Source organism: Propithecus coquereli, unplaced genomic scaffold (genome assembly GCF_000956105.1).
Source record: "Propithecus coquereli isolate 6110/MARCELLA unplaced genomic scaffold, Pcoq_1.0 Scaffold39, whole genome shotgun sequence".
Classification (NCBI taxonomy): domain Eukaryota; kingdom Metazoa; phylum Chordata; class Mammalia; order Primates; family Indriidae; genus Propithecus; species Propithecus coquereli.
Genome location: NW_012149618.1, coordinates 6,259,654 through 6,270,117, shown reverse-complemented (window position 1 = coordinate 6,270,117; position 10,464 = coordinate 6,259,654). Strand labels below are relative to the sequence as shown.

Here is a 10,464-nt window from a genome sequence, read left to right as displayed (position 1 = left end):
CAAGGAGTGCAATGCGCACTACCCGAAGGATGGACATATTTGAAACACGGACTTCGGTGGGGGGGGAACCAAGGGCAACACACGTAACCTAAACGTATGTACACCCATAATTTGCTGAAATAAAAAAAAAAAAAATAATCACGTTGGTGTGAGAAGCAGAAAGTGATGCCGATGACCACGGGTACCATGCCGGCTTGAGCCAGGCAGAGGCCAAGGGCAGGAAGGATGCCAGGCCCTGCCTCTGTGTTCAGAGGGCTAACAGGGTGGTGGTAACCCAGAGGCAGCCTGGGCCCAAGAGGAGAACAAAAATGAAAACCAAAGAATGTGGCTGGAGTGAGGGGCATGTACTGCAAAGAGCAGTGGAACATGAACCTCTGTGAATTCAGTATCAGCCCAGGATTCAGGCCGCCATCTGGGCTGGTTCCGAAGGCACTTCACATGATGCATGACAAGGCCAGCCAGGATGATGTCCTCAGTCTGTGGGCTCCTGAAGGCAGGGATGGTATCATATGCACTCCTCGTCCCCACCACTGATCCCTGTCCTTGGCACAGGGGAGGTGCTCAATCATTTCCCTTGAATCGAGTTAAGACAGATTAGCTCCCCCAGAGCAGATGCCCAAGCTAAGGTTAGCTGTCCCGACATGGTTAGCATGGCCTGATTAGGATGCCTGAGACTGAGCTTCCTTCAGGGGCAGGTGGCAAATTCTCACACATGGTCCATGCACCTGCACCTTTAAGATAAAAACAAAATTTGTCATATGATGAGACAGATTCCTTAGTCAAGATTTTTCCGAACAGCAACCAAATGCCTCCTCATAGAGAGTGGCTGGCAGCCCCTGCGGGGCCTTTGTGGGAATTAGAATAAAACCCAGATGCAGCATCATGCCAAGGTACATGGCTAGAACAGAGGGTGGATTCCAGCCCCATCTCACCCCTCAGCTGGGCACCCTTGAGCAGGGAGGGCCCACCTGGCTTTATTCCGCACAACCTGCAAACTATCCTCAGAGACTGTGTCCTTCAAAGAAAGTATAAAGCAAAATATTAATCCATGCACTCACTCTGTCCTCTCTCCTGATCTCTTATGTAGCTTTAACTAGCTTTAAACTACTACAACAACTTGCTACTACCACTACCACTGTTCCCTTTATTATCATGCTAGAGGTGATGGCACTGCTACCCAGGGTCTGCCCGTGGGAAAGGCAGGGTACACTTGGACCCTGGGCTGGGCCAGGTCATCCATCTAGCTGTTGTTAATTCCACTGGCAGGCATTTGCCAAGTACCTACGACATCCCAAGTGTCACTCCAAGCTTTGGGCATACCGAAGCACAGCGCTCGGGTGACTTACCTTTTGGTGGGAGAGGCAAACATGCAAATCCTTGGGACTTTAAGAAATCCTCATCTCCATTCCTAGCCTCACCTCCTTAAACACTTTTGGTCGGTTATGGAGTGTAGGGTCCAAGTCAGGCTCTGTGCTAGCGTGGGGATGCAGAGAGGGAAGAAGGCATGGCCCACACCCCAGAGCTGCTTATGATCTAGTGGAGGATTCCCCATTAGCACGTCAACTGCTGTCCAAATGGAGGTGACATGATGCTTTTGAAGAGCAACTCCGTTAATGGTGGGTACACAACACCAACTTTCCTGACATAACCAAAAGTGAGGTGTTGCAGAAATGGCCTGAGGACCAATTTCAGACAGGGGCAGGAGGTTTTGCTCAGGGAGAATCCTGAGGGCTCATCCTCGTGGCGAAGAACCCCATAAGGGCTGCACAGCTGTTTGTGCTCTCAGCCCTGGGAGGTGGAGGGGCATCGCGTCTGTCATCTGTGAGGTACCAGGTCTCGGAAGACCCCCAGGAGGCACCTTCTTCCACCTGACCAGTGCCTCTCTGCAATGTCCTGCTGAGAAACCTCACTCCAGCGCCAGCTCCCGTGAAAAGGCGTCCCCAGCATGACAGCGGCACACCATCCCCTCAGCCCTTCCCAGGCTGAATGTGAGGAACGGCCGCATGTAGAACACTCGGCGTCTCTGATGCTGCCTGTCAAGCTGTCCAATGTCCCCAGTATAAAGTAGAATGCAGTTAATTCCTCCGGAAGTTGAGACCAGAAAAATTTCTCCTTCCCCTCAACCTCAATTGCTTCCTGCTCTTAGTCTAAGGAAAATATGACATCTCCCTTTTGCACTTCAGTGGCTGGGAAGACTAGTGCTAAGTAATGTGTTCAGTTAGAGCAGCTTCTCTTAGCCCACGTTTCTGGTATTTTTAACTTCTTTTATCACACGTGCACACACACAGACACGGTAGTCACATTTCAGTCAGTCTCTTTCTGGAAACAGATGGGGAAAACACCCAACGGGCTGAATTGAGTCATTCGATACCTTTCCTGGGGGGCTCCCACGTGCGGGGACGGCGGGGAGGAGGACACACGGCGTTCAGTCCTATAATGAATGCAGAGAGAAATGCAGGGTGCCTGACGCCGGGTGCTAGCATCGTGGCCAACACTGCAGATGCTCAGGGGAGGGAGTGACCACCACGGCTGGGAGCCGTCAGGGGAGGCTTCATGACAAAGGTGAGATGGGCACATGGTGGGAGCTAAGTGCTCAGAAACTTAGTGCTTTTACAGACCGGGCCAGGTGGACGTGCCTCTTGGGTCCTGGTACTGAAATGCTTCCTCCCTTGCTTGGATCAGGGGCTGGACATAGATGCCACCCAGCTCCAGAGCCTGCTCAACCAGGAATTCCTGACAGGTAGGAGCAGCCCCAGGGCCTGCTCGCCCATCCTCATCCCCTCTGGCACCTGCCTCGAAACACGTCAGTCCCTCCTGGCCTTCCCTCCTCAGGACCCCCCGGGGACACGTTCTCCTTGGACGAGTGCCGCAGCATCCTGGCCCTGATGGACGTATCCTTTGCAGTCGTCCCTCCCTCTCTCTGACGGCCCCTCTCCCCAGGGGTCCAGTCGGGACAGCAGGGAACCTTTCTCACTCTCAGTAGTTTCTCTCCGTCTTGGCCCTGAGTTTCCATGGATTCGCTACTAACTCACTAACTCTGCAGGCCAACCACAGCAACACGACAATAGTCCCCATCGAGCAAGTATCTACTGTGTGCTGAGAATTGTACTGGCTTATATATATACATATATATGTATTTTTTTTTCTTGTAGTTCTTGCAACAACTCTGTGATATAGGAAGTATTATCTCATCATACAATGAAAGGAACAGGGGTTCAGAGATGTTAATTTGCCCAGATCACGCAGCTAGTCAGGACTTGGGCCCAGATTTGAAGTTGGGATTTTTAGCCCCCGAAGTCCACGTTCTGACCTTATCCTGTGCTGCCTCCTTAGAGCACCTGTGGGGGCCATTCTCCCTCCTAGCCCTCCCCTTACCACTGGAGGAGTCACCACGATTTAAATTTCTTAACAAGGCCCCAACTCAATAAAGATAAAAATGACCAAAACACATAGACCACTCCCTGGTCGGCACAGCACGTGCATCTCCTGACCACGACTGCACTGCGTGTGCAGAGGTGGTGGCTGGGTGGACGTCAGTCAGTGACTCGCCCCAGGTCAATGGTGACAAGTGGCAGGAACATGAACCTGACCCTGGGCTCCTGACTGTCCTGATTTCACCCCCAGAGAGCCCCCGGTCCCAGCAGGCAGGAGAGGCTGCCTCCACATGTGCATGCCCCAGCTGTTGCTGGCCAGCCCCTCGCTGGGCCGTGAACTGTCTCCTGAGAGAGACAGATGAGTCCGCTCTCCCGCACTGCCAGGGAGGCTCGATTGGGACTGGAAAGCCAGCCACTGTAGAACAAGGGGGCTTTTTGATGGAATCATAAGTCAGGCCCTGTCTCTGTTGGCTGTGGTTTGGATCACTCAGAGACACTGCCCATCTCCCACAGAGGAACACACACGGTCCACGCAGCCCCATGGCCCAAGGGAGGTCATGTTGCTGGACCCCTGCAAAATGGATGGGCCGTTCCTAGCCTTCCTCCTACCCACCCACCGGCTCCCCTTCCAGTTCTCAGAGGTCAGCGCTCTTCCCCTCCTTGCTCGTCACTGAACCACTGGAGGGAGTGGCCAGGTCTGGCTTTAATATGGACACAGAAAGCATTCCCTCTGCACACGTGCACGTGGGGCTCACACGCTTACCTGCAGCTGCTGCTTCCGGAGTTGCAATGACCCCTCCTGCCCCTCCTCAATCTCCCCTGCCAGAGAACCCCCTCTGACTGGTAAGGCTATGTCCTGGGCTCACTCTCTTCCCCCTGATGCAAGTGACATTGGCCTCTTTTTCTCAGGGCTTCCTCTTCCAATTGTCCATTTTTCATTGTGAAACAAATCTGAGCCAGGTTCCTTTCAGACGCGCGGGAGACAGCTGGAGTGGGGCCACATCTAGGTGGTGCTGGACCAACTGTGTTACTAGTGATGGATGGAGCTGCTCGGGCTTTGCTGGCAGGACCTGGGGCCCCTCTGCTCATTGCATGCAGGCTGGTTAACTCTTAACTCCCCATCCAGCTGCAAGTGAATGGGCGGCTCAACCAAGAGGATTTCACGAGACTATGGAGGCGCCTTGTCACCTGCCAGGTATGGGCGTGCTTTCCGTGACTATTGCTCTTATTCCATCCAGTTTAGCAAATATTTACTGGGTGTCCTACCCTGTGTCAGGACTGAGGGGTATGAAAGGAGAGGAAACCTCACCCCTGCCCTCCAGGAGCGCTAACATTTTGTTTGGGGAGACTGACATGCAGCACGAGAGGGTGCAAGGTGCTGCCTGATCAGGGGCAGGAGGAGGGGTGCTGTGGAAGTTGGGGGAGGAGGACATCCCTAGGGACTGTAGCTAAAGCTGCCAGCTAGCATTTTCCTCCTCCCCACTGCACACCCCCAGCCCTCTAGCCCCCCTCATGTCCTTGCAATCCATCCGCCAGAGGATCTGTCCAAACAGATGTGGTCTGGGGCCTTGTGTGGCCTCCCCGTTGCTCTTAGGACAAAGTCTGAACCATTAGAGCAGCACATGAGACCCTCTGAGTTGGCCCCTATTTGGGGTCCAGGAGAAGCCCCCTCATTCCAATCTCTCCTTCAGATCCCAAATGAGACTCCTCATTACTCCCTATAAACTCATGCCCACCCCGGGACCCCCTGCTATCCAGGATGTCCTCCAGGTCCTCACATGGACTTCTTGCTGCTTTTCCCACATCAGCGTGTTTTCCAGAACACCCAGAAGAGCCTTGGAGTCCTCCTGAGCTCAGACTTGGGGACAGCCGTAGCGAATACAGGTAGAGCGGGTGCCCTCTGAGCTGGGGTGGTGGGGGCCGTGGGGTGGGTGGGGTGTCCACACCCTCAGCACGCTGCAGGCCAGGCAGGCCTGGCAATGCCACGCAGTCAGGAGAGGGGAGAGTGCAGCGCTTGCGTCCCCCGCTGGGTCACACTGCCCTTGGGCCTCCAGGGCTCTGGCCTCAGACATGGTTTCCCTGCCTGAGTTCTCCTACACCAGCCAATCTCCCCAGCTGCCTTTTCCCCAGCACAGCTCTCACCGTGAGAAAATAGCCCTGCAGGATTGCCGCCCTTCCAGGAATCGAGCTGCCTCAGGGACGCTCCAGCTCAGTGTCTGGGCCATCAGGGTTAAATACCCACGGGCAGGCTGGTGAGCTCTCTTCACAGAGGGTTTGGGCTAAATCCAATCAAACGCATCTGTCTGCTTCAAGGAGGCAAAAGCTTTCCGTCCTGGGATAATGATAATAATACCTTAGGGTGCATGAGTGCTTCATGGTTCACCGAGCGCTTCTACTGGCATCCTCTCATTCGACCATCTCTACTACCTGCAAACTGGGAAGGGCAGGGATCATTATCTCCATTGCGGCTGATAGGGAGAATAATCATAAAAAGATTATGCAAGGAAATGGCCACCAACCTTAATAAAATGTAAAGTCAGTTTCCCCCGGGTTAACACCAGAAGGAAAGTCTCCATAATTCTCCCTCCAGGGCTCCTAGCCTGGGGGCGGGGGAAGACCAGGCTGCTGTACCCCTGCTCTCCTGTAACATATATCCTCCTCTGTAATTCTTCGTAAGGTAGAGCTGGGTTCACAAACCTGAGTGTGCATCAGCATCCCCTGCAGGGCTTGTTAAAACACAGATTGCCGAGCCCCACTTCAGCATTTCTGATTCAGAAGGTCTGGGGGGGTGCTCAAGAATTTGCATTTCCAGCTGGCTCCCAGCTGTTGTGCATGCCCTGGTTTGGGGACCACACTTTGACAGCCACTGCAGGGCCAGTTAAAGAAGACATCTTTAAAGGAGACCTCACTCATGACACCAGAATAATAAAAGGGAGAAAAATAGAGACTAGTTCAAATTCAACTCAAAAGCCTCCAGAAGCCAGGCAGGTAACTTAAAGGGCAGTGCAGCTAACAGGAAGGAAATGGGGGATTTGAGAATATGGCAAGCTGGAGAGTGCATGCCCTGTCTAAAAGCATTTAAATTCACGCTTTCTTAACTCTGCTGGAGAAACCAAATGTGACTCTGGCTGCCTGGGGCCCACAGGCCACCAGGCTTGTCCCTTGAGGGATGGTTTGGCTTACAAGGTTCTGCATGCTCCCCAGGGCTTGCAGGCCTGACTGTGCCAGTCTGCACTTGGCCCCTGCGTGGTTGGTGCCTCCTTGGAGCTTATGAATAGACAAGGAAGATGACAAAGTGCCTATCTCCTGCCCACGTGATGCCACCTTCTGAGTTCTGGTCTCTGAAGACCAGCCTTTTCCCTGGATGGCTGACTTAGGTGTGCTCTTCTTCCAGGGACCACACCTACCCACACTGGCAGCATCCACAGAGTCAGGGCTAGGGGAGGAAGGTTGTTTCACCAGGTCACCAGCAGAGAGATGCCTGGCAGAGTCAGGGCTGGAAGCAAATCCCAGGTATCCTGACAGCTCCCACACTACATGGGAATTATTAGATGATTGTGAAGGCTGACGTGTCCCCAAGACAGTGTCTCTTGAGCACGAGTTGGTCTCTGGCCAAACTGCAGAACTATGTCCCTGGGGCCCAGCAGGCAACAAAAAAGAGAAGACACTGCAGTGAGGGGGACCCGCTGCCAAGCCAGGCTGAGTAGGAATTGGTGGAAGGCTGCAGGCCCTCTGAACACATCTCTCAAACCTGGCAAGCCAGAGGACCAGCCCCGCCCACAGCCGCCTCGCTGCTCACATGCTCGCCCTGTGGCCCCAGACTTCCTTGCAGGGATCTCCATCAGCGATGAGCTGCTGGGTCTCATGACCCTCCGGTACAGCAACAGGGCCCACAGGGTCAGCTTCCCCAGCCTGGTCTGCTTCCTGATGCGGCTGGAAGCCATGGCAAGTAAGTGTCACTGGGGGACGCCTGGGAGAACTTCGCAGTGGCCAGAGAGCACAGGAGAGGACCAGGAGCTGACTCCTGCCCCAGGCCTGGGCAAGGCCTTCACAGCGGTGTGGGTTGGTGTCCTGCATGAGGTGCCCTTGCTCCCACGGGACAGAGCCAGCCGAGGCTGCCAGTAATGTCGGTGGCTCCCTCTGCACGCTTCTCCCCAGCACGTTCCCCTGTCAGCTCCTCTCTCAGGAACACGGTTAATCTAAATCACGCTGCCCCTCTCTGGGTTGTTTATGATTGAAACCTACTCTTTAGTTGTGCCATGGAGGATGTGAATCTCTGAAGGAATTCCACGCACAAGTGAATAGGTGTGGGCAGGAGGCCTCTCCCCGGGGTGCAGAAATCCACTGTGTAGGCCAGAGGTTTTCACACTTTCTAGCAGCATAACCCTCTGTTTTAAATGAAATCATGTGTGCAAGCCCAGGCCTTAACAAAGCGCAAGATGGCGCAGCTGCGGTTGTGGTAGAGCAAAGGCCAGACCCATGCGGTCCTCACCACCTGCTGTGAGGCTCTGAAAACCCCACAGCTCTGAGCTGTGCAAGAAGCTTGACAGCCTGGAGCCCTGGGAGGGGAGAGAAAACCCGAGGCGCAAGCCTTGCCCCCCAGAGAGTTCTCCGTTCGACAGGGGAGGCCCCCAAATTGTGCCTGTGAAAGAAAGGCAAGCCCACACACCCCCAGGGCCAAGTGCGGGGGTGCAAAGTGCAAGGAGCTGGATGGAGGAGGGTGGGCGTGTGGCGGAGGTCCCAGGCGCTGTGCTGAGGAGGTGCACCTGAGCTGCCCAGGGGCGAGCTTGGCTGCAGAGGGATGAGGACGGGAGGGGGGTGCACTCTGAGTGGAGCGAGGGGCTGCTTTGCACAGAATCCCCACATCAGCTCCTTGTGGGCCCGGCCCGCCTCCCCTCACCTGCCCGGATTTCCTCCTCAGTCAGTCAGACCTTTCCTTCTTGGCCCTAGAGACTTTCCGTAACCTCTCCAAGGATGGAAAAGGACTCTACCTGACAGAGAAGGAGGTAGGTACTGTCCCCTCCCCGGCACAGGCACAGTCTCAGGCCGCCTCTCCTGACCTGAATCCAAGGGGCATTTTTCTCCCCGAGGGCATCGAACAGTCCGTCAGAGGCTGGCCAAGCTGCTACCCGCCTCCACCCCTGACTCCAATTACTGCCTTATATATCGCTGGCTGCCAGGCTGCTTTAGGATCTTGGCAGACAGATTTTATTTTTTTCCAATAGCTTAATAAAGCAGAGGATTATGTGGGAGTCATAAATCCAGGAGGGAACTGAAGAACAGCCACGGAGCTCTCTGTGCATTAAACTGACTCCCACCGGGTTTTAGAGCCTCCTGACCAGCCAGCATGTCGGCCTCCGCTACCCCTCGCTGTGGCTGCTCGGGGAGCAGCAGATGTGGGGAGACAAGGGGCTGAGACCTCCTGCTTGGTTGCAATTAGCTGGAGAGGGGCTATTTGACTGAGGGAGGGTGGCACTTGCCTTGCTCTCTGTTGAGCTAACACATATGAAGGATTGGTTGTAATGATGGTGCTTATTTTTCAGTGGATGAACCTGGTCATGTACAACTGAGGCAGGACGTAGAGCCGACCCCACGGTTCAGGTAAGGCCTGTGGCTTCAGAATCACCTCCTCCTGGGAGCACGATTCCCTTTCTCCAGGAAGCGACATGGGACTCTTTCCCTGGGATTATGGAGGCCTCATCTGTAATCCAAGGGCCAGCTGCTCAGGGCCCTTGAGTTTCAAGGCCAGTGCTGCAGACATCAGCCAGGCCATGTAGACCGGTAGATGTTTATGGAAAGGTGTGGCTTGAAAGTCATGAATGAGGGATTTAGAATTCTTAATTGAAGTTCCAAAGAAACACAGGAAAGGCTGTAGAAATGGTGGGAACAGAATGGTGTGGAGCGATAGGAATAGGTCTTGGGGAGAGTCGGTTCCAGCCCTACCATTGCCTCACTGGGCAGCTTCAGCCAGACGACAACAGCTGTAGCCATCAGTGTTCACACCTCTAGGCATCAGTGTTCACACCTCTAGCGTGAGTGCTGGAGAATTAACACCCATGTCACTGCCTCTACATTTATTTTCATGGAACAGACCCTAGAGTTACATAGTCCCCTACCCTGCTATAGCAGAAGCCCAGACAGAGTCTTCTAGAATGCTCTAGGACTGGGGAGCTCAATATTTTGTGCTTCCCCATTGTTGGACATCCGTAGGTCTTAGCTATTCTTTATCTAGAAGCAATGGTCTACTTTCCTGGAACTTTCTACCTATGCTCCTAGCTGTACTCTCTGGACCACTATAGTAAAAAGACTGGACAGGGCAGGCCTTTGAATACTTGAGGATACCTTTGCTGCCTTGCCCAAAGCCTCTCTTCTTTAGTTACTCCTGCTGATTTTCATCTGGGACCTCCTGGTGACCGTTCTCTGTAGGCCAATGTCCCTCTGAAGTATACAGTTCTCCATGTGGCAGACCTGTGATCCATATCCTCTGAAATCTATTATTTTTATAAATAGTATTAATTTCCCAATCATGTACCTTGAAATCAAGAAACAGACACTGTCCCCATAAAGAAATAATATTTTAGCATAAATATTTCCTGATAAACACTGATGTTTCCTAATTACAAATTAACAGAGATCATAGTTAATGTCCTTCAACTATATTTTATTGAATTCTTCTCTAACTCTTCTTTAAAAATAGGACATTTGATCATTTCCAATTTTATTGTGCTTACTCCAATCTGCATGATTTCTAATATCAAGAATGATTCTTCAATTGTATCTATAAGTTTATTCAACACACAGGGCTGAAAGGTTTGAACTTCTGAAATAGATGGATGCTTTCTATCTTTTCTCCATTCAGGATTCCAATTCTCCTTTAACTCCTGTTTCCAGCCTTCCTCATTTGAAGATTGTGTAAGAAGGAAGTATAATATCAGATGCGTGGTTATGCACATTTCAGTTTCCTTCGTGAACGCCTCTCATCACCCCTAAGAGGGCTCCCTCACTAGTCACCCCCCTGACAGCACATTGTTAAAGCAGATCCACTCACTCTCGGCTCATGAGTTGCTTTGCAAAATTGAAGGCAGGAGGA

The 10,464-nt window shown here is 52.9% G+C and overlaps 1 protein-coding gene across 1 annotated transcript in view; it reads left to right on the top strand.

Annotated features, from left to right (window-relative positions):
- Window positions 1-8,944, top strand: part of CAPN13 (calpain 13) — a 57,029-nt gene extending 48,085 nt beyond the window's left edge. Inside the window, exons 14-20 of the mRNA XM_012652419.1 lie at window positions 2,683-2,740; window positions 2,833-2,891; window positions 4,501-4,569; window positions 5,183-5,258; window positions 7,195-7,323; window positions 8,325-8,380; window positions 8,918-8,944. Of these exons, the coding sequence (XP_012507873.1) occupies window positions 2,683-2,740; window positions 2,833-2,891; window positions 4,501-4,569; window positions 5,183-5,258; window positions 7,195-7,323; window positions 8,325-8,380; window positions 8,918-8,944 (474 nt within the window). The remainder of the gene's footprint in view (window positions 1-2,682; window positions 2,741-2,832; window positions 2,892-4,500; window positions 4,570-5,182; window positions 5,259-7,194; window positions 7,324-8,324; window positions 8,381-8,917) is intronic.
- Window positions 8,945-10,464: the final 1,520 nt, after the last annotated feature.